General features: G+C 44.3%; 8 protein-coding genes across 8 annotated transcripts; 4 read left to right on the plus strand and 4 right to left on the minus strand.

The window, feature by feature from the left end:
• Positions 1 to 14: 14 nt before the first annotated feature.
• Positions 15 to 853, minus strand: L203_104262 (uncharacterized protein; the record flags this gene model as incomplete). The annotated part of the gene is made up of 5 exons (XM_066213649.1): positions 15 to 410; positions 457 to 578; positions 627 to 641; positions 694 to 712; positions 758 to 853. 5 exons carry the CDS (start codon positions 851 to 853, stop codon positions 15 to 17), a joined length of 648 nt encoding a protein of 215 aa, XP_066069746.1.
• Positions 854 to 1,057: 204 nt separating this feature from the next.
• On the plus strand, positions 1,058 to 6,738 carry L203_104263 (uncharacterized protein; the record flags this gene model as incomplete). The annotated part of the gene is made up of 9 exons (XM_066213650.1): positions 1,058 to 1,727; positions 1,777 to 2,624; positions 2,671 to 4,622; positions 4,672 to 5,793; positions 5,842 to 5,939; positions 5,992 to 6,102; positions 6,154 to 6,273; positions 6,332 to 6,549; positions 6,613 to 6,738. The coding sequence occupies 9 exons, from the start codon at positions 1,058 to 1,060 to the stop codon at positions 6,736 to 6,738; spliced, it is 5,265 nt and encodes a 1,754-aa protein (XP_066069747.1).
• A 491-nt stretch (positions 6,739 to 7,229) lies between these two features.
• On the minus strand, positions 7,230 to 9,173 carry L203_104264 (uncharacterized protein; the record flags this gene model as incomplete). The annotated part of the gene is made up of 3 exons (XM_066213651.1): positions 7,230 to 8,464; positions 8,510 to 8,933; positions 8,979 to 9,173. The coding sequence occupies 3 exons, from the start codon at positions 9,171 to 9,173 to the stop codon at positions 7,230 to 7,232; spliced, it is 1,854 nt and encodes a 617-aa protein (XP_066069748.1).
• Positions 9,174 to 10,004: 831 nt separating this feature from the next.
• L203_104265 (uncharacterized protein) lies at positions 10,005 to 11,465 on the minus strand (the record flags this gene model as incomplete). Its single annotated transcript, XM_066213652.1, has 8 exons — positions 10,005 to 10,121; positions 10,170 to 10,336; positions 10,487 to 10,583; positions 10,630 to 10,714; positions 10,763 to 11,050; positions 11,097 to 11,162; positions 11,213 to 11,282; positions 11,333 to 11,465. 8 exons carry the CDS (start codon positions 11,463 to 11,465, stop codon positions 10,005 to 10,007), a joined length of 1,023 nt encoding a protein of 340 aa, XP_066069749.1.
• Positions 11,466 to 13,122: 1,657 nt separating this feature from the next.
• On the plus strand, positions 13,123 to 15,109 carry L203_104266 (uncharacterized protein; the record flags this gene model as incomplete). The annotated part of the gene is made up of 4 exons (XM_066213653.1): positions 13,123 to 13,192; positions 13,458 to 13,992; positions 14,041 to 14,270; positions 14,322 to 15,109. 4 exons carry the CDS (start codon positions 13,123 to 13,125, stop codon positions 15,107 to 15,109), a joined length of 1,623 nt encoding a protein of 540 aa, XP_066069750.1.
• Positions 15,110 to 15,525: 416 nt separating this feature from the next.
• On the plus strand, positions 15,526 to 19,225 carry L203_104267 (uncharacterized protein; the record flags this gene model as incomplete). Its single annotated transcript, XM_066213654.1, has 3 exons — positions 15,526 to 16,161; positions 16,215 to 17,054; positions 17,108 to 19,225. The coding sequence occupies 3 exons, from the start codon at positions 15,526 to 15,528 to the stop codon at positions 19,223 to 19,225; spliced, it is 3,594 nt and encodes a 1,197-aa protein (XP_066069751.1).
• A 188-nt stretch (positions 19,226 to 19,413) lies between these two features.
• On the plus strand, positions 19,414 to 22,866 carry L203_104268 (uncharacterized protein; the record flags this gene model as incomplete). The annotated part of the gene is made up of 17 exons (XM_066213655.1): positions 19,414 to 19,518; positions 19,571 to 19,811; positions 19,860 to 20,244; positions 20,291 to 20,327; positions 20,374 to 20,481; positions 20,538 to 20,841; positions 20,889 to 20,928; positions 20,978 to 21,051; positions 21,106 to 21,199; positions 21,258 to 21,427; positions 21,476 to 21,495; positions 21,544 to 21,632; positions 21,683 to 21,847; positions 21,901 to 22,010; positions 22,058 to 22,214; positions 22,270 to 22,392; positions 22,461 to 22,866. The coding sequence occupies 17 exons, from the start codon at positions 19,414 to 19,416 to the stop codon at positions 22,864 to 22,866; spliced, it is 2,628 nt and encodes an 875-aa protein (XP_066069752.1).
• A 354-nt stretch (positions 22,867 to 23,220) lies between these two features.
• On the minus strand, positions 23,221 to 27,614 carry L203_104269 (uncharacterized protein; the record flags this gene model as incomplete). Its single annotated transcript, XM_066213656.1, has 8 exons — positions 23,221 to 23,300; positions 23,352 to 23,451; positions 23,510 to 23,639; positions 23,689 to 23,765; positions 23,813 to 23,875; positions 23,934 to 24,026; positions 24,070 to 25,461; positions 25,509 to 27,614. The coding sequence occupies 8 exons, from the start codon at positions 27,612 to 27,614 to the stop codon at positions 23,221 to 23,223; spliced, it is 4,041 nt and encodes a 1,346-aa protein (XP_066069753.1).
• Positions 27,615 to 27,901: the final 287 nt, after the last annotated feature.

Raw genomic sequence — 27,901 nt, forward strand, 5'->3', positions numbered from 1 at the left:
CTATTCGCGTGTACCTATGAGACAGTGTACATAGGGAAGTAATCCCACTTCCCGTGAGGCACCTTACTTCCATCTTTGGGCACCCATTTCGCACTCGGTCTAGGGGGTACCGGAGGCAGTTTAGCTTCCCCTTCGCCGGTAAGCAAGCCACCGCCAATAAAGGCTTTGCCTTCTGGGATCTTCTTGAGAATCTCGCTCAGTCGAGCAACTTTGCCAATAGGGACAACATCCTGGTAGGCATCTGAGGGGGCATTAGGGGCAAGGGCGTGAGGCTCATTTCTAGTTTCAACCATGGTGGAAGGAGACGGAATGGAAGCGAGAGAAGGGGTGGAAAGAAGGAGAGCAGAGAGATGAGGTTGGGTTATAACGGAAGTTTGAGGGTACGAACGGCGAACATCACGTTTCCAGTACTAGACGTCATAAGCTCCTTCCATACAGATAATTGGCTTGGCGCACAGGATTAAAAGCGGGATCACTGGCTCTTGTGGCAGGAGTAGCATATTGCTCCGGACGGGATGCTGGTTGTGGATATCTGTGTAAGGATGGAATGGGAAGACCGGAAGAAATTTCGGGATTCACTGAAGCTATTGTAAACGCATGAAGTGGAAATCGCAAGTAGCACTCACCAACGACCGCATCTCCTTAACATTTTCCATGATTAGTCCGCAAACAGCCACACCAGAGCGTACTTACGAAATTTCTTCCAGAAGCCCTACGCAAAGTCAATATGAAGTGAAGGAGGAAATCGTTGACCTACAGTGGAAGACACATGATATTTTGTATGGTCTGAAGACATTGGCTGCGGCTTTGCTGCATTGCTAGCATTTTTCAGGAGTGCAGTAGGGCGAATCATGTTGAGTTTTGAATGGAAAAATAATGATGAACGAATCATCAATGAAGACACAAACACTGCCACATGACGGAGTTATTGAGATCAGTAACGTCTATAATCACTTTGCAATGAGACTTGTGACATCACCACTTTTATTACACATAATTATGAATGATAAGTTAACTCTTTATTTTTGTTACTATATTCATTCCTCATGGCGTAGAAATGTCTAACCAGCTTCCGCCTCGGTGCGATTCAAATGGTCTGCCGCCTCGCTACCTTGCTCACTTGCGCACTCTCCTACATCAGTGGTTACAGCAACAATTTTTGCAAGGAGACAAGTCTTGGTCCACTGATCGTCTTGCGGAACTGGAACGTGCTATATGGGAAGGTGCTGTGCTGACGCATCCTGCCAAAGACTCCCAAAGAGAGCATGGACTGTTGGAGCAGGACTGGAAATATTGGGTCAAAGGCTCGGCAGCAAGAAAGAGATTATGGCACGACCATCTGCAGAAGCAGCAAGCAGAACAGCGCGCCCGTGAAATTGTGTGTCAGGAGAAAGAAAGGGGCAAGGGCAAGGGATCTCGAAAATCTCCGTTGAATGAGGCAGATCGTGGCCGCTTAGGTATACCATCCTCTCTACAGACCGTATCGCCTGCCTCAACGCCAAGCAGGCAAAGTACACGAGCTTCGTCGATCGTGTCAGCTGATCGTCAATCAAACCGGCGTGAGGCGGAGGGCTCATTGACCTCCAGAGATAAAGATAAGATTAGGCATGAGAATATTAAGACAGACGATGAGAAACAATTACGAGAATGGTGTCAGGTCGTCTCCACTTTAGAAGGCTTTCAGAAGTTATCTATGCTTAAAGGTGAGGATTGGGAAGACGTAAATGGTGAGTCGTACTGAAGAAGTTGCTGGGGAAAGCTGCTTAGGAACATTAGTCGATTTCTTTCCAAAATCTACCATACAGGATATTCCCGGAGCATTCCCTCAGTCGGGTTTAGATCACCCTCATACTTTTGATATTTCTTCCTCAGCCCCGTCAAATGCCTTTTCTGAGCTTGGACTTCCATCAGATTCTCCCTCAAAGACGCAGAAGTCAATAGAGAATGTGCGCGACTTGATCAAGCCAATTGTCTGTTTGCATTTTCCTTCGTCAGATGGAGAAGATTTTGACGGAAAGCACCATCGAGTGGATGGTTCACTGAGTACAATTCGCCTACGTCGAGATCTCTCCCTTTCTCATCGTTCATCATCAAGCATCAACTCGACCCACAAGAGATGGTGGAGCTCATCAGGAAGTAAATGGTCTGATTTACTTCCAGATCGTCATACTGAAGACGAACTGATACAAATTGACTTTGTCGAAGGTCAATTCGCGCTTCCAACAAGCGTACAAGAGTCCCCTAGAGGAAGTTTGAGAATAAAGAGAAGGTCAAGTCACATTGGCACGCGGCGGCATTCGCTCTTTTCAGCTCTTCAGACCGTACCTACAAGCCACGTCTCCAGCTCCATCCTCCCTTCTATCGCGTCCACACCTGATGACTGTCCCTCTAGTGGATCAGATACGGAAATAGATGATGGTGATTCCACCGCCTGGTCTGGTACCCAACATGATGCTCATCGGGATAGAAAAGGAATGAGTTTGGTGATCAGCGGTGCAGAGGATGATATACCGAGACAGGAAGCTGCAGAGGGCAAAATTGGTGTAGTGGGTGGGACCGTTGTCATCTTGGGCTTGACGGAGGAAGAAGATAAAAGAGCCGTGGGTAGAGTAATGGAGTTGCTTGTGAGTTAATGTGTTCTTCAAGGGGCTGTAATTAACTCAAAAACAGATTTATACAATTACCACGATGACCCTGGAACTTGACCTCCTAGATGCATTCCAGATTCCTCGCGAACCATATGTTCCACCCCTTTTGTCCAAATCGCCATATCCTAACGCCACATTCCGTCAATCAATGGATTTGCTTACGCGAGACAAGTCATTATCCTTGAACGAAAAAAAAGAAAAGATGAGTTTCTTGGCGCGATTGGGAAAAGATACAAAAGGCGTATTTGAGGGGCTTTTAGGTAGAAACAGAAGCTTACGAAGGAAGGATCATTCACGGAACCGACCTTCCTCAGTTGCTGTTCATATCTCCCCTCCTCTCGCCATACTCGAGAATCCTTCCATTTCTCCACAGCCTATTTCCGCCGCACTTTCTGAACATAACACCACTAACCAGCCATATTTTTCCTTATTCAATCCAGATTCGGTACCGAGCCCGAACAACCATCACCTTGTCACACTGGAGACGCTTCAAAAGTTAATACATTCTACGACTCCAGGAATGGTGTTTCCAATGCCAGCAATATTATTGAGAGTCAAAGAAGATCGGATACGGCGGGAAAAAGCAGAGTTGGAGATGAGAGATCCCTCGGAAGTTACGATAGACGTATCGTCAGGAATAGGGACGAAGACAAAGCTAGAATTGGGAACAACAATTAAAGATGACCCGCTCAGAGGACGAGCGCTGGCTTACCGTCCAGGTGGTCAGCTGAGGTCCGGACTCAATTCACTTGCAAACGGGCTAGATACATTTGACGGCTGGATACGACTACAGAGGCTTTTCGCTTTGTATTGCGTATTATTACCTCCTTCTCAGGCTCATGATCATCTAGAAAGAGAAGAGAAGAGAGATGAACGAGGGGCAGAGGAAAAAGTGGATGAAACGGATGTAAGGCAAAAAGAGTTTATGATTTGTCAAGCTCCCAGACCCTATCCACTACCCGCTACCTTGTCAATATTTGAGTATCTACATTCGCTTCAAGATGAGCTGGATGAAGAAAACCTTCTCTGTCCTCGAATAGGCTGTGGTGCTGAAGGAAAAGATCACACCCGTTTGTTTCTCCATGCTGGCGTACAGATATCCGTCAAAGTCACTGATTTTGTAGTTAAGCCTGCACATGACGGTAAGGATGTCAGAAGTTGGGTGGAATGTTGTATTTGTAGACAAAAATGTAACGAGAAAAGACTTAGCGAAGCGGCTGGACATTATCCTTGGGGAAAACTCCTCGAACTTCTGATCTACACTACCATCCTCCAGCCACCCATTTGCCCTCACGCCTCTTCTCAACATACTTTCATCCACTGTTTTCGCACCTCATCTTTTACAGTGAACCTTTCGGCTTCCTCACTTGATCTTTTCGACATGAGGTTTCCCAAGTTGCAAGTAGGACCAAATGTAACAAAGCGCAAAGGTGACAAAGAGTGGGTTTTGGGCACATTCGATGAATTGGCGAATGATGAGGCAGGCCACACCATAAAAGAAAAGGAAGAAATGGCGGTGACTAAAGACATCCATGCTTTCTATGATACGCTTGATACCGAACTGGGGGTATTGAGAAAGAAAAGTGAGAAAGAACATGAAATCACTAGAGAGAGCGAAACAGACACTAAAGGCCTGGGTCTTCAGGAAACACTCGATACTTTGTCCTCATTATCAGCATCGTTCGCCACATCAAAGTCATTCCTTGTCTCCTCCCTCACTGTCCTCGCTACCACCAATTCCATGCCATCATCACAGTTAAATGATATTCGAATAGCATTTGTTTGTGAAATCGAGAAAGCTCTAACGGCACTAGAAGCCTGGCAGAAAAAATATATGGGGCAGAGCGAGTTGGGTGAGATCAAAGACAAAGTGCCTGAATACGCAAAAGAAAATGGTAGAGTGCACGCACTTCCTGGGAGTAGATTGCTCATCAAAGAAGATGAGCCTGCAAGTGTGATCGCTTATACCCTTTCGTAAGCTGTTCTGGGCTGGTAATAAGGACGTGGTTGATAGAATATACAGATCACTAGCATACTTCGCAGAGTTGACTAAATCAAGAGCGACCGGCGACAGCTCCCACACTCAAAGTCCCGTTGTTACAGTAGCATTTGCCAAAAACGTCTCAGTCGATACTTCAACGACCTCAGCAATAACCACCGACCCTGTGACATCAGCTTCCACTGCAACACACAAATGGACTACCAAGATTGAACAACGCGATTCACCACGGGACATTCTTTCTCTTCGCTCAATTGTGAAAGTCAAGTCCGATGCTTCTATGGCTCTAGACAAATCCAAATCCGCTCCATCACCTGTATCCCTCACAAACCCTATACCATCAACTGAAGTCAGCTTAGAGCAAGTTGAAGGTGTATCAGAACAAGGAGACAGAATGGAGGAGATTGTCAAGACAATTAGCAGAGCTACAGGGCAAGATCAGGTATTGAGTTCGACAACGAGCCACCAAGGCTCTCTGCGAAGAGCAAGCTTGACAGAGAGTGATAAGAGCAGTATCTCATATGCCTGGTCAGCACCACGTGGTCAAAAAAGAGACGACGTTCCACCGAGCAGTTTTCGATTACAATCAGGAAGGAGTGTGTCAAGCTCTGGTGTAATGAGACACAATGCACCGTCCACCTCCCGCGAGACTCGGTTCAATGGCGCGAAATTTCTTACAGTTGGAGGTACGCCCAGTAAGTCCAGTAGTCTGACAATAAACGATTCTGGGTGGGGATCCGTGACATCCTCGCTTGCAAACTCTGTCAGCTCCCTTTGGAAATTTGGCTCTGAAGTGGGAGAAACAATTTCTTCTATACGAATGCGAGGAACGGATCGATCTCTTCAGTCCTTTATAGGGCCACTTTCATCAATGGACAACTCATTATCCATGGTTGAACCTCGTCCACACTTGCATTTCACCTACATCTTACCAGACAGACTACGACTGTCATGTGTCGTCTATTTTGCACAAGCATTTGACTCGCTTAGAAGAAGATGTGCGGTTGACAAGATAATGGTTGAAAGCTTGGCAAGGACAGATGTATGGGATGCTCAAGGCGGGAAGAGTAAGGCTGGATTCTGGATGACAAGAGATAAGAGATTTATAGTCAAAGAATTGGTAAGCAAATGGATAGTCAGTGATATGTGAGTTATGTACTTTGCAAAGTGAATGCTTTACTAAACTGGGGATAGGCATGCGCTATTGGAAATTTCGCCGGCATACTTTCATTTCATGGCGGGCACGCACAACAAAGCGACTTCCCTTGCTAAGATCGTAGGCTTTTATACGGGTATGATGACTGCTAAACGACTTGGAATATCTGGGCTAATAAACATGAGTAGTCACTATAAAAGATCTACAATCTGGCCAAAAGCGTCAATTAAACCTGCTTGTCATGGAAAACCTCTTTTACAATCAAAACATAGTCAAAACATTTGACCTCAAGGGGATAGGCAAGTATCTTTTTACATCTGAAATGCATCATTATCTGATGATATACAAAGAGGGAAGAAGGCTGGTCAAGAAAACAGATGTTGATGGAAGACCAGATAAGGTGTCCAAAACCTTATTTGACGCTGATTGGCTTGAGGGTATCCAGAAAAAGTTAATTTTATTCCAACCTCGTATGTTTGAATTTGATCTACTGAACTTCGACACTTGTACTAACATTTGTGTCAACAGATGCAAAGCGCATTCTCTTGGACGCCATCTCTCTCGACACAAAGTTTCTCTCCTCTCAATCCATCATGGACTATTCTCTCCTCATAGGCGTCGATGTATCCTCAAACAGTCATTCTTTGATTGTGGGACTTGTTGATGCAATAGGAAGTTTTAATCTTTTCAAAACAATCGAAAGTAGAGGCAAAATGGCTCTGAATCGTGGCGGTGATGTCACTATCGTGCGTTTCTCCTTACGATCTTGTTTTCCCATGTATTATATGGTTGACTTGAGAGTTGTACAGATTCCGCCGAATCAGTACAGACAACGTTTTCAAAACGCTATCAAACATTATTTCATTGCTTGTCCAGATAAATGGTCGAAATTCTTTAGAAATAGAGAAATATACGATGTTCCTTCTATTTTGTAACATTTTACGTTTTCCATTGTGCGATAAGTCTTCAATTCGATTCATTTTTTGTCTTAACTGTGAATTTTTATATATGACAGGTCATAGTTATCTAGCTGGGCTGGATTTGTATTGTCTCGTGAATGAGGAGCAAAAAGGAAAGAACAGTTATATAATGCTTCATAGCTTACGAATTTTCACGTATTCACACAATATTGGAAGGAACAATTGCTGTGTGTGCTCTTACCCTAGTAGAGCCAACAAAATGCATGATGATATTGCAAAAATAAAACAACGGTGTTATGACTACATAGAACTGGTACTGATGATTATATTCACGATTGGGCCCATATGTAATAATCGAGTTACGAGGGGATGAAAATTACGAGACAAGAGCTACGATTAACCAATCATGTATAGTATGAAGATGGACTGTAATTAGAATGCCCATTATATCATTGTGGCTGAATGCGAAAAAGCTCGTATTTTGAAGCTCATTCAAATGCCCAGGCTCACCTCTTGCTTATCCATCCTCCGAGTGTGAGTCCAGCAAATCCAATTACTGTAGCCCACCCACTACACTTAGCTATTGTACCCAATATTGCCGTCATATGATAGGAATTGTTCGGGTTGTAGGCAAGATGCTGTGATTGCAATTGTAGATTCTGGAGACAATTAGCAACTGCTTGATCGTGAGATACATTTGAAGGGAGCTGGCGTGGGGAGGAAGGACATGATGAGGCTGATAGTACTTTGTTGGCAGAATTAGGTGGAGAGGGGCATGTTTGATGTCCATTTCTTCTCTGTATTATCTTATATCCGAATAAAAGCGAAGGTTGATCGCCTATTCCTGCAAGATCCATGTTACGACTGGAGCGTTTTCGAGCGCGTGGAGAACCGTTGTAAAGTCGTTTGAATAGGCCTCTAGTTGATTCCAGGCCCGAGGCATTAGAAGTTCCCTCTACCATATCTGGTGAAAGCTGTGCTTGTTGGAGTTGCATAAGCTCTCTATTAGCCAACTCATGTCGTCCTACGAGCTTGTTATATGTTTTCATTATTGGACTAAACCCTTCTTTAGTTGACGGCTGGTTTACACCATTTTCAGCCGGCCTAGGCCAGCTAAATAAGGTCTTTGGTCTACCTCTTGGCTTAACCCTGAGTGTCTCATTGGAACCATTGTCAAAGATTGATTCGGTTATTGTGGGAGAGAACGTGGAGTCTGTCGAGAATTCCATTCGTTCATATGCATGTGCGTTAATGGATTGGGATGAGAGAGCGGTAAACGTTTGGCTTAGCCTGTATGTTTGCGGACAATAAGGTTGGTGAGTTGGAGATGGCATAGGAGTAGAAAGCGAAGAATCAGATGAGAATCCAGAGTCCGGGCAAGTAGGGGATGTAGGAGGCTCAAGTGAAGGGATAGGGGAAGAATGGTATGGAAGAGCCTTGAGACGCGATTGTCTCTCGGATGCGTCTGGGAGGATAGAAATGCTCCTATATCTGACTTTTGGAGAATCCGAGTCATGGGCTAGAGTCGATCTGCCCTTGGATAAAAGACTTAGAGGCCGGAGGCCAGACGGAGGAACTTTTTCTGCCAAGCGGACGGATTGTTGGTATCCTGCGGACACTCGCTCTACGGCCTCTCTCAACTCATCCTCCATCTCTCTTTTTTCTTGTTCCAAGACTCTTATCTTTTTTTCGGCTGATAACAAATCATTTGCGAGTTGCTTGATGCGCTGACAAGTTTCCGCTGAGAACAAATTCAGTTTTGTCATTGACACAACAGAAAACATACCTCGGACTTGTCTTTCAATCTGATTCCTTAATACTTCAAGCCTTCTCCTCGAATGATTGTTAAAGTTTCTACTCCCAAGCTGCAAAATACTCTCCATTTCCACATCGCGAAACTCCTCAACTTCTACACCCGAACTGGTACCTACAGGCATCGAATTCCTAGAAAACTCTCCAGAAATTCGGCCTCTTGCGCCAGCGCAAGAGGAGCTCAAGAACGGACTCGTCTGTCTTTTCATTAATTTAGAGTTCGACTCAAACCGTGGAGAAGTATGGTGTAAAAACGAAGAATGATAAGGGGGTGGCGGTGAAGGGGTACTCGGAAGAAGCTGCCGCGCAGCAGACATACTTGAAAAACCCAGACAAGATGTTCCAGAGGTAGCGTGAGACGGATCTATTTGACTCTTGGTATTGGATTGGATTGGTGACTGGACCAGTCAGCAAAGCACAAGAAGCAAACATGCAATACTCACATAGCGAGGACGACGCGAACTTTCGCAATCCAAATTTTGTCCATAGCTAGCGAATCGATGGCCGTTGAGAACGTATGATGTATGCAAAGATGAAGTGGACATGTCTTTCGACCTGCATGTGGCAGTGCAGTGAGCCGCAGAGGATTGGGTGTGATGTTTGTGTGTTTGGTCGAGAAGTGAGACTGGCATAACCATGTAAAGAGCGTAAATAGGTCAGTCTCTATTGACAAGTAGACTTTCCATCCATTTTTGAAATTGGCGGAGACTGTGGTTTAAAAGAGAAATGAAGATAAAATCAATAATTAAAAAAACATGTATACTTTATCCAACTGCTCAACTTCTTTTGGTGCCCCACAAAATCTGATTACGTAACTTACTGCTTTCCCAAGACCATCTTCCGAATAATCTTAATACATTCCCAAGCAATGTATCTCTCTGGCAGGATGGAACGAGGTGAATGTGCGGGACTGGATCATTCAGAGCATAGGGCTACATCTAAAAGGAAGTATTTTGAGATATAGCTTGAGAGTTAGCTACAATAATCATCCAAGGAAAAGATGATAAACAAAGGTGAATGTCTATCGCTATATAAAGTAAAATCCTTTGAATGTCGTCTCGTCATTCCATGAGATATATCGTGAATACAGAGCTCATTCTGGGAGATGTGTGTTGTATATGATATCAATTTAGATGGTAATTTATAAGGCTACAAAAACAATCAGCGCGGCGAACGCCGCCAACCCCGAACCAAACAAATCTTTGAAGCACAGTGCCTTGGACAAAAGGTGGAGGTTATGGTAGATGTTGGTTTTGCAATGGATGATACATTTGTGTATATCTTTGATCATAGAAAAGCGAGAATTTGCGGCTTGATGAGGTGAATACATGACATTGCTATGAATACCGTTCGCTATAGCTATAATAAGCTAGGACTGATGATTATACAATGGTAGAATGTCAAGTCTTGAGTTTTGTGGTGTGACTCACTGCCATGTTTGAAAGAGAGCTTGACGATTGTTGGAATGGTTACACCGGCGATGTCTCAACTGGTTTTTTTTGTGATTGAGTCAAACAGGTAAGCATAACTTCAATCCTGTCGAGACGGGTCATCACACTCCTTGAAGCTTCTGGTGCAAGATATAACTGCAACCTACATTAGTCCTTGTCTTTGCTATAAGCCACTATACTCACCTCATCACCAGAGCTCCTTATGCCTTTCTGAGGCTGAGTGTTGGTAGGATGCCCTTGCGGTTGAAACTGCGGCCCAGAACGAGCAGGTTTCTCCCCTTGATTGACATTAGTCGACAAAACGACATTGTCACCTTCGATACTGGGATCATCAAGAGTGGCTCGTACTTCTGGTTCAAGAACAGTCTCATATTCAAGCCATTTTAGCAACTTGTAGAAGCCAGTTGCGAGAATGCTACCAAGGCAAGGCCCAACCCAATATATCCAGTCCGAGCAATTATTGTCAACATATGTATTCTATGCAAGACTACCCGACGTACGATAGCTAGGAAAATTATGCGTGACAACAGCTGGACCAAAACTTCGAGCAGGATTGAGCGAACCGCCGGTGTAAAACACCCCCACCATCTCTGCAATCTACATTTGTTCAGTTGGCGTACACATCATAGTCATAAGGACGCACAAAAAGAGCCATGCCTATTCCAAGCGGCGCTACGAACGTGGCTCTATGCTTTTCTGCAGCAAGGAAAAAGATGGCGAGCATCAAACTGTCAATTGTTGTCAGTTATAGTGTCAAATGACGGTCAGCGACATACAGCAAGGTGAGGAATACCTCAAGAAACAGGCCTTGAGTGATACTGGTACCTCCACCAAGCGAGGTTCCCGCGTTGAGCTTTCCGGGAATAAGAACGTTAATGATGGCAGCTCCGGTCATCCCGCCCAAGATCTGGCTGAAGACCAACAAAGCTCCTCTGAGCGGTGTCAGGCAACCAGCGAGCACCATGCCGAGTGACACAGCTGAGTTAAAGAGTCCTCCAGAAACTCGAAAAAATATCCAAGCGTTGACTGTAAGAGACAGGCCAAACGAAAGAGAGATGTAAAAGCTAAATGGACGGTGAGTCTGGCAGAATGACATGGCTCTACACTTACAGACTGGATGTGTTTAACGCAACGTCTGTGTTGCCGCTCGTCGTGTTTACCGAAAGCTGAGCCACGCTGCGAGTCCTAGATGAGGAGAGCTCTGAGTTACCAATCCCCAAACCTACTGGGTGCCTCCAAGGCAAAACAAGATGAAGAGACTGGTACCCACATACTCTCCTATCATGGCCACAACATCTGAAATTCATCAGCGCACTTTCATAAATTTTGATGACCAAGAGACTGACGGTTCTTGGCTTCAAGCGCCCTTGGGTTATAATCCGACTTTAGTGGACTATGCAAGTGTCTGTGTTTAGAACCATCCGATTCTACTGGCCCATTTTTATGGACCGTCGGCGAAGGAGATGCTGTCGTAGACATGGTACAAGAGACATGGGATATGCTACTCATACTGCCATCTTCCTACCCCTTCTCCTCTTATATCCCAGATAAGAGGCAGATCTTGACTTTCGGATATCATTACGACTTTCTCTAGCGGGTGAAATCTGTTCTGAAACTACTGTCGTACACGATCTAAACACGACTGCTGCTAATGCGCCTTATCTTTGATCAAGATTATAGAGCTGAAGCAAGGTTAGACCAAGGGACTGTTTCAGTGACTGTTACGTACTCTGATGGCTGTCGATCCAGGCAATTCAAAATTAACTTCCAAGCATTTTCCATCTGAAGAATAAATTGAAAAAAAGAAATGACGTTGTATCATCGTTATTGATGTTCCACCTTGTGGATAGAATTACCTCAGATGATATTTTTCAGGCACGCCTCTTTTTTATTTATTTTTTTATCTTATCAAGCGTAATCAATGTTTTGTTCATTTCTAAAGTGTATGTGTTTCAAGCGACTTTAAATTGTTTTGTGTATATATTTTACCAATCAGGGTGTAAGAAAATACAGGCAGGTCGCAAGCAGCTCTATCAACTCTGCATGGAATACCCGTGAAAAAGTGCAAACATTATGTCAAAATTTCGCTACTCTCTGCCATGCGACATATATCAAATTTATCGTTTCAAATTCTTAAAGACCGCAAGGCTCATGTGTGACCTTTGAACTCAGCCTGTATCCCAATGGCGGTTCCATGGCTCAGTAAATCTCTTTTGATATACTGTCTCAATATCAAGCCTCATCAACGAGAGCTTTGGACGTTTAGGGCCTTGGCATCTGCAGATATATCTGCATAGGGAGCTCACATCGTAAGCCTTGTATTCATGAACCTCGGATTCAGTGTATCGAATTGCCATCAACTCAACTACAATGCTTCAAAGATACCTGTCCTTAGACAGTGCTCTCCCAGACCTACCCGTTATACTCCAACACTCACTACCGTCTTCTATAACCTTCAAGGTTCTATCACTAGCATCTTGTCGATACTTTCGGTATATGAAAGGACTATATATCACTATCTCATCTGGCACAAGGAAGTTTAATCTTGCCAGATGTACCTTTGAATTCGACGCATTTAATTATTCGATCTTGGTTCGACTTGAAATGTTACGACATTCTACGAATACTAGCAACAATTTCCTGGGAAAAAAACTAGACCGCAACCTCTGCAAGATGGACTGTCCTGCTAGTGGGAATCCTGGTCTTGCAAGTCTGCTATTTTTACTTAACAATCAGTTTACTAACTAAATGGAATTCGAGTTTATGTCCTTTATAGACCTGAAACCTTTGTCAATTTCTACCCTTCCCTTTGTCAATGGAAGCAAAAGGGGCTGGAATATCCAACGACGCAAAAAGTATGATCCTTTTAGAATTGCACTTGTACAAGGGGCCGCTGATAGATATCAATACTACCCACATATAAGATGGCGATTGGCACCTGTCAATAAAGAAATTTCGAAAGGTGCAAAAGGAATCGTATATTGAACGTACCAGCGACTAACAGCATTCGGAAACAGGAGAGAAAGTCTCTTCGACTACTAGATTAGTTGGACGCAACATCCTAGAAGATTATAGACACCTTCACTTGAGCACGACTCTGCGTCTGTGACTCGCAAACACCAAATTTTACTGATATATGGGTTCATATAGAATGGCTCGCGTGACATACCCCCCTCGCGAACTTCACCATATGGTCAATCATTCATGTAAGTATTATACATCATTTGGCTTCATTCATCATAATCGCGTCGACTTGTTTCGTTCTGTCTCTGGCTGTCAGTAATCCCGACGGACCCGTATGATAGGCATATATTTGCTTCTAGTACGGCTGCCTTGTTCTCTTCAAATTGAGGATATGCTGGATAACATCTTCATTGGTCTTTTGTAAGAATTCTTGCAATTGTTTGCTTGTTTCTCTCCGATGATCTCTTTCATATATTTGTCAATCTCAGTACTCACGTTTCTGGATAGACTCGCCATATTCGCTCTATGATTCTCCTTACTATCCTCCATCACCATCGTGCGCCCCCTATGCTGCGCCTCCGCCGCCTCCCATGGCTCCGTATCACCCCTATGCAAGACCAAAAGGAAGGGTAATGTTTCCTAGACGGAATATGATGGAAGTGAAGGCTTTTGGAACGAACAAGCCTACTGGGACGTACCAACCCTCACGTGGCGCTCAGAGAGATGTGAAGCATTCTCAGCGTATCCATTTACAAATACAACGTGAATCAGAAAAGTACAAGAAGAGAGAAGCCTGGGTTGCGACTTCGTCCCATGCTATCTTGGATGAAAGCGCGGGACCAGGCTCAACTGTCTCGACGTTTGTTCCTCGCGAAGAAGCCGAGTGGATGCGAAGAGAACAGCAATCGCTCATTGAGAAAGTCAGGAAATCGAGAATGGAAAAGATGGTGGAGCAAGACCGGTCGGCAGAGGAGCTGAGACAGAGAGAAGAGGCAGCAAAGAAACAAAAGAGAATTATGTTGCAGGTATTTGTTCATGCAAGGTGAGATAGGGTTATTGGCTGTTTGACTGTTTTGACTCTCTTTGACAGGACTGCTCATTGTTCATGGCGTGATTGCGAAGCTTCTTTGAATTCTTGGGCTTTGCTTGAAAAGCATATTCACCGTTGTCATTTCCACAAAAATCTTCGGTTGGAGGACAAAAACGGAAACGTTAGGTGTCATTGGGCAGGCTGTCAACTTGAATTTCCTGAGCGAGAAAAATGTCACGAACATGTCCTGCGTGATCATATGCAGAGTTTCTCAGCAAGATGTCCTTTCAGTAAGTTCAGGTTTTGCCCAAAAGTATCATTTCCTAATCTTGCTACACTAGAATGCTCTTTTGAAGGCGAGGATATTCAAGACCTCATGAAACATGTCGTAAAGTCCCATCCAACTTCAACTCCAGACGACTTTGTACCTGGTTTGCTCCATTTCCGACCAAGTAACTTATCGGCATCTCAACTACCGCCGTTACCAGATTTCTCCAGCTTTCAAACTCAAGCTGTCAGACCGTTCACCTTGCCAGTTGGCAACAGGATGAAAAAGATGATTACTCGACGATGCTGTGCTGGAAAATACCCAAAACTTGAGGCCGGTTACGAAGAGAAAAGGGGAGCTGGGGCCGCTCTTGCTGCTTTTGCGGAAAACTCCAAAAAGTTGAGGCAAGTTAAGCTGGTGGAAGATCCAATCAAGACTGAAGACGGAGAGAGTATAATTCCTGTCCAGTCGACGATCGAGTTGCTTGACATTGAAGATTCTGCAGATATTGCAAGAGAAAAAGCGAGGAAAGAAGTCGCCGAGCGTCGATCGGCCAGGCTGCTTGTCACCATCCCATCGTCTTCCGATAGCACACCACTGCCGTCAGAAGCACATACTCCAACTTCTCCATGTAAGAATAGGAGGACAAAGATCTCCCTTACACTGTCATGTCGTTCTCTCAGGTTAAAAAGTCCCAAGCAAGAGAAGAACTCTCCTCTATCGAGCGACGATTCTCTTTCAGAATCAACCTATTCAGAACACCGACCCAAAAGGAATAGTCCTGTTTTGTTGGAGAATGAAAAGCTGAAGAGGAGCGAGAGATTGATGAAAAGACAAAAAAGTGTTAGAGAATACTCGTAACAATATTATTATTACAATGCAATTATCTGTCCGTGCCTGGTTACCATTACATGTTATTTTCGAATCAAATCTGGATTGGTTCGTGCCTCCTTTCATGTTTACATTTATTTATTATTCTTTCATTTATATCTTTATATCCATTTATCGTTTGCGACAATTCTTTAGCACCTATACATGGACTGTATATGATTGGGTCGCAGACAACAGGCGCACCGTCACCTGCGAGAGCACGGCGTGGTTCGGACAAGGTTTGTCAACGGTTTTTTTACCCTTTTTGTAGTTTTTTCGTGAACAGAGATCTGATCAAAATAGTAGTAATAGATTGACTGCCAGAGCAGCTACAGTACGCTGTCTCAGCTTAGCAACTCTTTCAAGTTATCTCTGCCCCAGAGCACTTCAAAAAACTATTCAAGGGCATGCCATCACCATCTCCAACCAAAACAGAAACAGATACTTCCTCTCTTTCGATTGATTCTGTCTATCCCAGTACTTCAGTTTTTCCCATAGATCCAACCTCTCTTAATCATTCTGGACAGGCGCGTCTTGAATCTAGACAACATTCAAAGCGATCCCGCTCGCCTTCCTCTTCCGGCAGGTTTCCAACCCGAAAACCGTCTGATCCTTTGGATAGTCATAATCTAACAAGCGGCTTGGCTTGTGTTGGTATATGCAAGGCTCCTCATTCAGCACCTCGCGCCTCTGACTTTGCAAGTACCCACGTAGGGCTTGGATCTCTCAAACTGGAACTTGGACGTAATTGGCCGGGTAACAGTGCCAAACGAGAATCTTTTGGACCGGACGTTACCGAAAACGATCGAGCTGTTCAGAAAAATCGGGATCAAAGAAACGCTTCCAAAGACACGAATATGGGCGGTGGCATAGAAAAGGGAAGATTTGTAGATAAAGCATCTGGATTACCTAGTCCTCCTGGAACGGAGAGTGATATTGCCACATCGTCGGATCCTCAGGCGTCGGCTTCCCAGCGCAAGGAATCTCTGGGCGAGTTAAGACAGGCAAGTCATACAGTATTATCTGAAGCTACCACAAATGAGGTAATTATGCTCTTATTTTGCTAACCATTGACATGTAGATGTCTTTACATCAGCAATCCCAAAAATCTCATCCTCCATTTTTCACTTCGACACCTCCAGTACATGTTTCCCAGAAAAACTCATCAATTCTTACGTCACCATTTATTCCCGCTTGTGGCCCACCAAGAGGCACAAGATCAATGTCTCGCTCAAGCTCATCTACTTCTGTTGCTATCACAGCTGGTAATGCTCACGAACAATGGCACTCGAACAGTTTGAGTGGATCACGCCACAGTCTTTCTTCTGATCTTTCAAGGAATGGCAGAACTTCCACCCCTTTGCGACATGGGCCATCGCCCTTAGAGCGTTCGTCATCTATTGGCTCTTCTACCAAATCCTTTGAAATTACGAAAGAATTCAGACCGCCTAGTTCTGTAGATTTGAATTCCACAATTAATCACCATTTGTTGCACCGTGATAGTGATGTGGTTGATCAGCCTTTGCCAAAAGGGAAAAGTGGAAACAATCATGAACAGCAGCAGTCACAAAGCGCCATGCTTGATCTAAAGATCAAAGAAATGGAAGAAAAGATTGTGGAAGTTACCAATGACCGAAAGCGTCTATCTTTGAGCAACGGCGATCGCAAGGTCCCCGTTCAAGGCGACGCTAGATGCAACAACTCCTATTTTTATTCTAAGGAATCGTCGGAAGTCAGTTCACCACAGTTAAGGAGAAGAGCTTCGAAATCCTTGGATTTGACAAGGACTTTCAACAGTCAACAACGCCAAAAGCCAAGAAACGAAGTTAACCGACAAGATGACGAGGAACGATCAAGAAGTGATGAGAAAAGTGGAGGAAGTGGTAACAGCATGAGAAGAAAAGGCCTGCCGGAAGATTTCCGCAATGGAAGCTTTGTCAGTGCTGGTCTGTAAGCGTACAACAGCACTGAATCTGACATTTTTTTTAGTTCTCGCCTCATTCTCCGAAAGGAACACCCAATCAAACACCAGATTCTACTAACCTGGGTACTCCTCAAACCCGTTCTCGCCAAGGTTTCAACTCTCTCGCGCAAGAGCAATTCCACGCACCACTAGCCAGCCGTTTCACAACGCCTGTGCGCTTTTCCCATGAACACGAAAGTGTTCCTTCGCCATTGAGACCTCAGAGCACAACTCATGGACTTGGAAGGTCCTCTACATTCTCGATCACTAGAAATGGCGACTCCCCGGTCTATTCTCGCCGAGCTTGGAGTCAATCTATCTCAGAATTACCGGAGTCGAATAGCGCTAGCTTTCTGGATAGTAGAGGGTTACCGAGAAATGTGGACAAATTTCGTCCCAAGAGTGTGCTCGAAAATAGAAATGATCGTCCCAAGTCGTATATTCGTCAGAACTCAGATACTCCATCTGACCGACATGATCGCAATTTTCGTCGGGGAATGAGTATGCTTGTTAGCAACAAAGATTTAGTCAACGCAAAGCTTCGATCCCGCATCACCTCAACCGCAATTGGCCCGGGTGACTCTATCTCTGCTGTGGGTAATAACAAACTCGATCGCGAGAAGGATCCATTAGATGTAATTAGAAGACTTGAAGAGCAGATGGCGCAATCAAAGAAACGTTGGGAGCATATGCCGAGGTCGTCAACGTCAATGTCATCTATGCGAGATATCCACCTGACTGCGCCCCAGACAGCTCCTGCAGAGTCATTTCGTCACCGCAGAAGTATGGAACGTGAGACGCCTCTCAGCCCTACCTATGGGCGTGGTGGAAACTCAAGGTTGAGCGCGATTGGACTTATAACTGAGCCGAGGCACCAAAGAAGTCATACCAGTCTTGGAGGAAGGTCAAGCGCAAGTTTGGATCAGAGGTTAGTCGCATCGAGCGATCATGGAAGACTCCTATTCGAAGCGTTTAAGTCCCTCGAATCAAAGCTAGAAAAAGACAGCATTACGGTGCAAAATTTGCTTGAGAATCTTGGATCAACGGCCCAAACAGCACAGAATGTCAATAATTCACTGCAAGCAGCATATGAGTTAGCACACCAGCTCTCACTGGATGGTATTGTTAACAACGACTTGGAGAAGACTCGTGAGGGGTATGTAGCGCTTGCGGTACTCTTGAAGGAAGCGGGGAAAACAAGTGATCAGAATGTACGTGATCTAACTAAAGTGGTGCTTGACTTGCCCCGACTATGGCGACAAAGCAATGTTGTACCTTCCACCCCGTCTGGTTCATTGCGGTTTAGAAGGCCAGAAGCTGCCGCCAGCTCTCCATACGATGCTATCAAGACTTCTGAAGAAAGACCGAGACGATGGACACCATCTGCAGCTTCCATGTATGAACCTGTTACGCGTGAACGATCTCCCCTTCACATTCGCTATAGTGTTGATAACCCTAGACGAAGCTTTGATGTTCTTCGCTCTTCTTCCTCAGTTGACAGTCGTTCTCAACTGGCTCGCTCGCAGCGCGAGCGATCGAGCTCTGCCGTGTCGTCCTTGGTAGCCAAGGTGCGAACCATGAGTCTTACCCCAAGGAGAGGTCCTTCCTCACCGAAAACTGATTTCGGCTCTATCAAGCAGTCTCCTCACATACTTGATATACCTAGAGTGCCTGAACAACCCAGCCATTACGCCCAATTCCATTCTTCGCTTTCTCTCTCGCAATCCAACTCGCCAGAGAAACCTGCCAACAGTTCTAATGCTTTGAAAAAGAAGTCTTCTTCAGCTTCAAATCATACTATTCGCGGATCACTACATTCTTTTTCTTCTACTTCCAGGGGTAATCCAACTACAGCAGTCAGCCAGGTCACGATAGGTAAACCTAGCCCCAATGCCGATGCTGTCTCCATTAATTCTCGAAGAACCTTTGATGAGGATGAGCCCAATTCACCCAAGAGCACTTCATCTAATCTTGATGCAGCGTCAGTGCTGGGACACAATTTGACGATTGCAGCGAAAACAAGAGAAAAGAGCAAAATCAAAAAGGAAATTGGGGGAGAAGAAGGTCGGGCCAAGAGGATGACAGAGAGATTAAAGGCTAGTCTGAGAAGAACATCCAGTAAGCAAGTTGAGGATGCGTTATGATGAGGTGTTTTTGTAGTTTTGATATTTTTCCGGGTATACAAAACTGGACAGATTCAATGATGACACGGAGATTGGCGCCAATGTCCGTTTCCAAAGACAGTCAATGTTGTATAGGCCAATCGTCACCCATCCTTAATTCTTTCGTCTATAACATTTGTTCTCTTTTGCTTATTCTCTTCCTCGTCAATATGTTAAACATTAATAATCATTTGCACACATCCCGCTATGACAGCGATGTCCCCAAAATCCTCAGTCGCAATTCGGCTTGCCACGCTTGTCGTCGACGCAAACTTGTGAATAAGCGGCACTGTCATATAAATGTAAATTCTGCTCACCTACTCTCAGAAATGTGATGCAAATCGTCCAGTATGTTCAAACTGTCAAAAATATCGCGCGAAAGGGCTGGGATCCTCCGAAATGACTGAAGAATGCAAATGGGACGAGATTAAAGAACCCAGTGCACGAACGAAGAGAAGGAGAGAGCAGGCAAAGAGACAGGCAATGGAAGGTGAAGACCTTTTAACGACCAAAGACGAAGATTCCAAGGCAAAGAGGACAAAACCCGATGAGCTGGAAGGTAGAATCGGTATGTTGCTTTCTCTTACAAACAGCTTTCTAGATTTAAGAATATCAGCTGCATCTGAAGGAGTCACGGAATCTTGGCGCCAGTCCATTTCTACCTCTAGCAATCAGACTGGGTGCACAAATCCATATACGATTCAAACACAGCCATCTGGACAGTTTGATTTCCCTCATATTTATAAACCTACCTTATTGTCTTTAGGAGGATACACGGGAGACAAGGTATATGATTCTAACGATGACTGCGGAACCAGAGTGGAGGTCTTTAGAGATGAGTACGCTCCTGTCAACAACGAAGCGAGCATATCAGACCATGAAAGGTTCGATAAGAGGCTGGCTGGGTCTGAAGTAGAATATTCGCAAAACAAAGAAGGAAGGTATGTGGATTCAGAATCCAAAACGTTGCTCGAAGAGCAGAGCGAAATCATTTGGCCCGAGTAAGTGATTGATTTTTCGCTCATTGCTTTGCTCATGATGAGGTAGTTGGCCCAAAGATTTACCTACTCCTGCTGCTGTTGACGTAAGAAATTCATCTAATTCAAACCAATAACTCAATCATCATTTAGCATGCTGTAAAAGTGTTTTTTGAAAAGGTCCCAACATTACCCAAAATGTTAAACAAAACAATGTTAACACAATCTCTACAACGGCCTCCATCTAGTCAACATTTTCCTGTAAGAGAAGTTTCTTGGATCTTGGAAGGGCCTTGCTCAGCTTGGCTGTCACTCAGTGCACGTCTTTAATCCATGCAATTCTTGCTATCACTGCGAATTTCATTCCCGAGTCATCCCTTCGCTCAAAGGCTTACTTTCCTGTTGGGTCCACCGCCAATACCCTAGTCCATCCCGAGCGTAACTTCGACACTGATTCTAGTTTAGAAACAGGAACAAACGCATCACAATATTTCATAAGCTCTACTTTCAGGTCTAGTCCTTCACCAATGGCAAGGTTTCAGCTTTGGCATAGAAGGAAGGCATTTGAGACTTTTTACCATTACGTAGATAGAGGTGACAAGTTTCTACAATGTTTACAAGGTATGTGCACCCTATACATCATATTTCAGTTTCTTATGTCGTGGTAGCACAAGTCATTGCAACTACTGTCGATCAATACAATGCCTGGTAAGATGAGATCTTTCATGGCGGCAATGATTTGTCCTAATATAACAAGGTGGACGGATCTTTGGATAGAATCTGGCATGTGTGTTCGTATCGCAACGCCCATGCGCATTAACGACTCGCCTAGTACGTCCAGCTGTGCATATCTTGACATTCGTGTGACGTCAATGTCCAATTTAGATATGCCAGAATCTTCATTACGTCGCCAATCAGGTTATCTTCTTCCACCTGCTCAATCGGCTCTGGAGCAAGCTGAAAGAGACCGATCATGGTGGTATGTCTCTGGCTTTTTATCTGTTTGGCGGGTTTCTCGAGACTGATAGCGACTATAGGATGACTTTTATACTGGAAAGGTCTGTAACTGCTTCGACAACATGGCCGACGTCACTAGTGGACGATGAAATAACCGTGGAACTACCTTGTTTGCAGAGCGTCTACGATCAGGGTTACGGAGATTTGGCTGGGTCTCAATCTCTTCAATCGCCTGATCTCTTGAGCTTTCGTAGGTTCAAACCCTTCGTATAGAGTGAATGGTGACCATTGTCAACAGATCCTCCAGAGCATCGAGACGTATGTGCTGCCATGGTGCCAGCCAGTTCTTACTAATGCTTACGGCAGAGCTTATGTTTCTATATCAAAGCTTTGAAAATCCTTGGAGATGTCAATGTCTTCTTTCGAAGATACTCTCGAGGCAGGCACAGTATATCGTACAGCTTTTTCTTCCTTCAAAAACGTCAATCCATCTCATTTATAATAGAGAGTATGTCTCCAACCCAACATTTCGTATTTTGCTCTCTCAAGTCAATATATTTCGAATGTCCTTTCCGCCCGAATTCAGGGGTCGCTCTACTCAGAAAGTTATGGGTAACAGAGGCGCAAACATTGATAGAGATCTGATCATTGCGCTGTGGATCACTCATAGGTCAGCATAGGGTATCTCTGAATCAAAAGACATGGTGTTGATGACCCTGTCAGTGCAATCATGAGTTTGGGCGAGCCATTGATCACAAAAGATACTTGGATGGAAGAAGGTGCACGTGTGACTCTTTCTGCCATCCGAGCAACTCTGTCTTTACTCTATGATGGTGAGCAATTTTTGTGATCATATCCAACAATTACGAACAAATGATAGTGACGTCGACAAGCTATGACCTTTCTCTTTTCCCTCCTCATTGTACATTCGTGTGGTGTCTCTCATGTCGGGGGTTGATAAGATTTGTGACTACCGCCATACAATGTGGCGATCTGGTTTCAGCATCCGTTTTTCATTCAGAAATTGAAGTATTTAGGTTGGTCCTTTTTGAAGTAACAACAGCGGCATGAAGCTGACGAAGTTCTGAGTAGAATGGCTTTGAAGCGTTATGGAGAGAGGTTTCCAACTGGAATCAGACATCTCAAAGTAGTCGATGATCTTCTGGATCAAATATCTCGTCCGATTAGCGGCTTGAACCACAGTATTTGCTATGAGTGTGTCTTGATTCCATTTTCGACTTTTTCTTTCGTTAGTAAATATGCTAATGTTCACCCGACAATAGTTGTACAAAAGATCATGTTATTAAGTACGGGCGTCATGTGGGCAGCAGTGTTACGACAGCAAGCACTTCTTCTTCTTCTCTAATAGTCACCCCCAACCAGGATCAAATATCACACGAGCCAGATACCAGTAGGTCTTCACTTTTTACTAGCCTATCTAATAACCCTTTACACGACCTCGCTCATTTAACATCCAACGTTGCCAATTCGTCATCGAATTCAAATCTTTCTTCCAATCTCGCAGCCGAAGAATTCCATACGGATTCTCCTGCATTCCTTAGCCCGCCGGTTGCAAATGGCTGGGATATCACGAGTTTTAGTTTCGACGTCAGTAGCATGGCAGCTGTTTTTGAAGGGGGTAATGCTAGCTTCGAGGGTGGCGAGTATGGCTTAAGCTTAGCTGTCTAGATGTGCTTTGAGGTGGACAAATTTTATTTCATCTTGTTATCAATTCATCAGATCTTTCAGTCTTAACTTATCTTGTATTTGTTCAGTTTTGGACAGGAGATATAACTAAGAATTATAAATGAATCGTAGACTTCTTCTTTTGAAGGCATAGCTTCTTAATTGTGTGATAAACAGAATAGAAGATGCCCAAAAGTTTCATGCTTAACATAGACCAAGAAAAAGAATTGTAAATATTTGTATAAATCTTGAGAAACTCCTTTGAACGACGGATGCAATGCAAAATAAGTGTAAATGGAGAACTACCCATTGTTGATGTAACACAACAGACTAATATAATGCGTTAGGATTTTCGTCTTATATCTTGACAGACAACCAGTTCGGTTTCTCGACATTCGATCTTAATTTTTCCGAACCTTGTCGAGGCTCAAGCATCACTGATATTAGGGTTTTAGGGGAGGCTAAATAAGACTCTGTAGAAAACTCACAACTCTTCCGATAAAGAGCGTCGATGGAACCACTTCCTCGCTCTGTCAACACATTATGAAGAAAAGCTTGTACTGCTTGCAACTCTTGAATATTGAACGGCTACAAAGTGGATTAATTTGTCAATATCTTGAGCATAGGACAATATGGCTGCACCAACCTCTTGGTACCTTTTAAATTCCATAGCTATCTTTCCAAGTTTTGCATATTTATCGTAATTGATGAGGTTAATGTCGGACGTCGTGCTTGAAGGTCTTGTGTTGGAGTTACCATCAAATATAAAGGTGATACTTTGAGATTGTGAGGACTAGCCAATAAAGGAAAGAAGTAATGGCTTACTCGGTAAGAATCAAACCGAGAAAAGGTAAACAGGGTGACGAAGCATCTCTCAATCGAGATCGATAGGTTGCGTGATTCTAGATCAATATTAACGAGGATATCGTTAGATGTAATCAACGCATACCTTAGTGTGTTCAATGATTGTACGTAACCGTTCAATCATTATATGGTACTTTGCGGACAGTGCCTGCAGATACAATTTATGTCAATATGCGAGAAATGCCAACACATGAGATATAACACACCCCCCATGTCTTTTTCAATCTCAGAATTGTGCTGCTGTTCAGTCCAGCAAGAACCGCAAACAAAGTAAAAAAATTGTTGATCATCAGACATTTCTACGAACGATATCAGCTCGGCACAACTTGACTTCAGATTTACATCAGCCAGCTTAATAAAATATTTCAACAGCGTCGCTCTCTTTTTTGCATCCCTCTCGTTCAGAACACTATCCGCCACCCAGCCCGTAACTTGATTTGAGTGGGTACTTAGCGCTTTAAGCTCCGGTATGGTCTTTTTGCCAGTCATCAATAAATCTTCCGGAAGTACCTGACGAAATATTTTAGAGACAATAATCGTGAGTTGACGCGCGAGTTCAAGTACATCGAATTCAGTAATGTTGATATTTATACTACCGTTCGACTTCTGTAGTACCGCATGGAGGTTCTTGGAGATAAGAGGTGTTGGAGGAAGACCGGCGGTTGTTTGAGAATGAGGGACAGCAGATAGTAGGCTAGACGATACTATCTTATGTTTAGGCCCGTCAACCACCACAGAACTGGTCATTTCCATCTTTTTATCAATCATCAAAGAGAACCTCTGAGCCATGGTAGGTAAAGTGACCAAAACTTCCTCATCGGCAAACCTTTTTAGATCGTGCAAAATTTCTTGATCTGTGACAGGACGCCAGTGTAGTTCGAGCCAACTCTTGAGAAAGTTGAAGATGCGTAAACGCAGAGGGAATATTTTACAATCTTTCCAAACCATTTCTTCTTCGTTGCTCATTTGTACTAGCTCTGGGCGTTGAAGATTCCATCTGTCGAGGAGGGCATCAAAAAGTTTCTTGGGAGTAGTGAATAGCCTGAATGTATACCAAAAGGTATCGCTAAACGTAGGATCTACCGGTCCATCGTGCGGGGTCATCTTTTCTACCAAAACTGCTAGAGAAGCACCAATCATATTGCCTTCAGAGTTGAAAGTGATTTCCCTGGTATCGAAGTCTGGAGTTTTGACCAACATATCAATATCGCCTACAAAAGTGGGCAAGTTTTGCATCAACTTTGGCCGAGCATTAATGATGGGCTCGGATATGTCATTCAAAGCAAGATCGGCCATCTGAGATGAAACACTTAGCAGCGGAATATCCAATTTAAGTCCTAAGGATGTTTTTTCTCTTCGTCTTTTGGGTACCGGTGTGGCATCACACGGTGGTTTAGTGGAAATTTCATTTGTAGGTTCAGTGGGCAGTGATGAACTTCTTTGAGTATGTACAGACAAGCGAGCGGAAGCAGCAGTTGTACACGAAGGAAGACCCAAGCTCTCGTCAGAAACAAACGTCAAGTTGCTCGTAAATTTGTCGAGATCGGCCGAGCGCGAGGGTGAATGGTGTCGAATTCGTGGAAATACCGGAGTTTTCATACTGACGGAGCGGGTCCTTGGTTCCACATGACTAGTTTCTGAGAATGCTTGCAGAAATTCATGTGCAGGATGATGAGGACGAAGAATGGGGCAAGATTCTTGTAGAGTCGCTTGCGTTGAAGACAAAGTTGGAGTCTTTGGGATGTCATCAATAGCTCATAATACCATATAGTCACACGTACAGGAAATAGTTTCTGTTTTTCGTCCATGATTAGTATCGTTGTCGAAGTCTTGTTTCCTCCTTGAACCAGCTCCTCTTTCTCTTTAGACTCTGTTTCGTTTTCATCGTTTTTCGCAAGCGTTTGTATTAGCTGCTCGCCTTCCTGATACCTTTTCTGTAAGTGTTCTAAACTTGTTGCTTTTCTATGTAGCCCTGAGAGAGTATGTAAACTTCGAGTGCCAACGACTTTGTCTCGTGGTACAAAATCCTCATCACTTGATCGAGGAGAAAGCGCATAATTTGCTGAGACGCTAGAATGAGGAAGGCTAGATTGAAATAGAGACATATCTTCCTTGGGAACACAATGCTTCAAAAGTCGTATACACTCTGTTCCAGCTCGCAGCGTTCCTGTAGCAGTTTGAAGCAGACGAGTCTTTTCTCTATCATAACTTTCTTCACTAACTTCTGAAAACGGCGCATGGGCGACAATCTCAGCACTTTCCACAAGTGACCCTGCCACTTCATACAACTGATCTTTGGCGATCCTCAAAAACACGACTTCTTTCGGTCGCCTGTATCTCACGCCAGAGTTACTCCCAACAGTTTCCACGACAGTCAGGACTTCTCGGACGCTATCAATAGTTTCACGAGTCATTTCAATTAGACCGGCATGACTCGAGGGATGTGATCCAATGTGATGAGAATGAATGTGGCCAATGAATGCTGCAATAATGGATAAAAGCGCGTCTTCAGCATATCCGATTGCATCATAGATGCCTACGACGGATTCGAGTACTCGGGGCACGGAGGCTGTGGAGGGCATCGGCGCAGCCATTGGTTTTTGATTTTGCCAAGGCGAATGAAGTTCCTCTGAAGTTACGTTACTCACATGACTAAAAACACTGTCCATGCTTCCCTGCATGCGACGCTCGTGGAAGGAACGGACAGAAGAGGGAGAAGATACATCAGAATAATTTGAGAATGTCGCAGATATGGGCGTAGGGACCTGAGAGGGTGCTCTGCTGTGAACAGATTGGCCCGTTGGAAGAGGAGGAGGGCTGTTTGAACGCTGTCGCGATCTGGCCGCTCTCAAGTCACCTATACTGGCGATACGACGTTTAAAAGTCTCTTGCAGACGCTTGTTTCCACCCGGAGAAGATCTAATTTGAGACTCGGATGTCATTGGGGTCGGCACAGTCATGACATCGCTGGCAACCGAAGAAGTAGCAGATAAGACAATTTCTCCATTTTGGTTACTCGAGGCAAGATGCACACCGCATCGAGTTGCGTAATGCAAGAACCGTTTAATACTAGCAAACACACCCCTTGCGGACTTTGCAAGTTCTTCCAATCCTTGCAAATCATCAGCATGAGGTTGAGTGCCTTCATGGTCGTCCATCCCACTTGCTGTCCGTGCACAGTTTACCAATCTAGACAACTCGACCAAGACGATCTTTCTCTCTTTTGCGAGATTAGGCCATGATGCGAGTATTGGTGACTCTTTGCTAAGACAATCTGTTTGGGCTAGTGCTGCCCGGATAGACGATATGACACATGCTGTAGAGGGCTGGATATGTGTTTTTCGATTACTATGGATTGCAGAGTCCAGCAATGTGAGCGATTGTACTATAGGTTGGATAAGGAGTTGAAAGGACTGAGGGAGTGGATCAAGATCGTCCTCGAGCTCTACCTGGGTGAGGGATGTCTGCTCAGACGCATGAGAGCGACTTGACGCAAGTGACGTCTGACGTGAGCACGTGAACGTGTCACTAAAAGAAGGAGATGTTGAATCCTGGCTGCTAGAGGTGACTGCTCCGCCATGTGCCTCACTGGTTAACTCAATGGGAGCAAAAGTTTGAGACACCGCGTCACTGTCTACTTCTTGGATATAATTGCTAGGGAACCATCCTCTGCGAGTGGCTCGTTCATCGTCGCTTGGTGAGTGTACTACCTCGCCGTCCCACCAACCCGTGGCATCCTTAACGTGTACTCTGATGAGCTGGCCTGCCTTGAAATCGAGATAGAGATTGGCAGAGGACGCTGAATTTAAGGCGAGCACCGAAGGGTCAAAATGGTGGATGGCCTGAGCGTATGAAGGAATTTTAGTAGAATATGTAGGAGAGCTCATGACAATAGATCGCGCTGACCAGGCGTTAATAACCCCAAACTCCCATACTGCCGTTAACAATCACTTACAGTTGTGTTTTCAAACATCTTCTGGCAAGGGTGTTTGGTGTAGTAGAAGAGTGAATAGTAATCATTTTGTGTGCTCTGTATTTGTTTGTTTAAATACAGTGGTATTACGTAATATTATACTCATACACGTGGGTACCACGTGGCTATTATAGATATACCTTTGTTTAATCGTTATCTATCTTTCTCTTTCTAAAAGGCTGGCATGGCTGACTTATCGCA

This window comes from Cryptococcus depauperatus, chromosome 5, assembly GCF_001720195.1.
Source record: "Cryptococcus depauperatus CBS 7841 chromosome 5, complete sequence".
Taxonomy (NCBI): domain Eukaryota; kingdom Fungi; phylum Basidiomycota; class Tremellomycetes; order Tremellales; family Cryptococcaceae; genus Cryptococcus; species Cryptococcus depauperatus.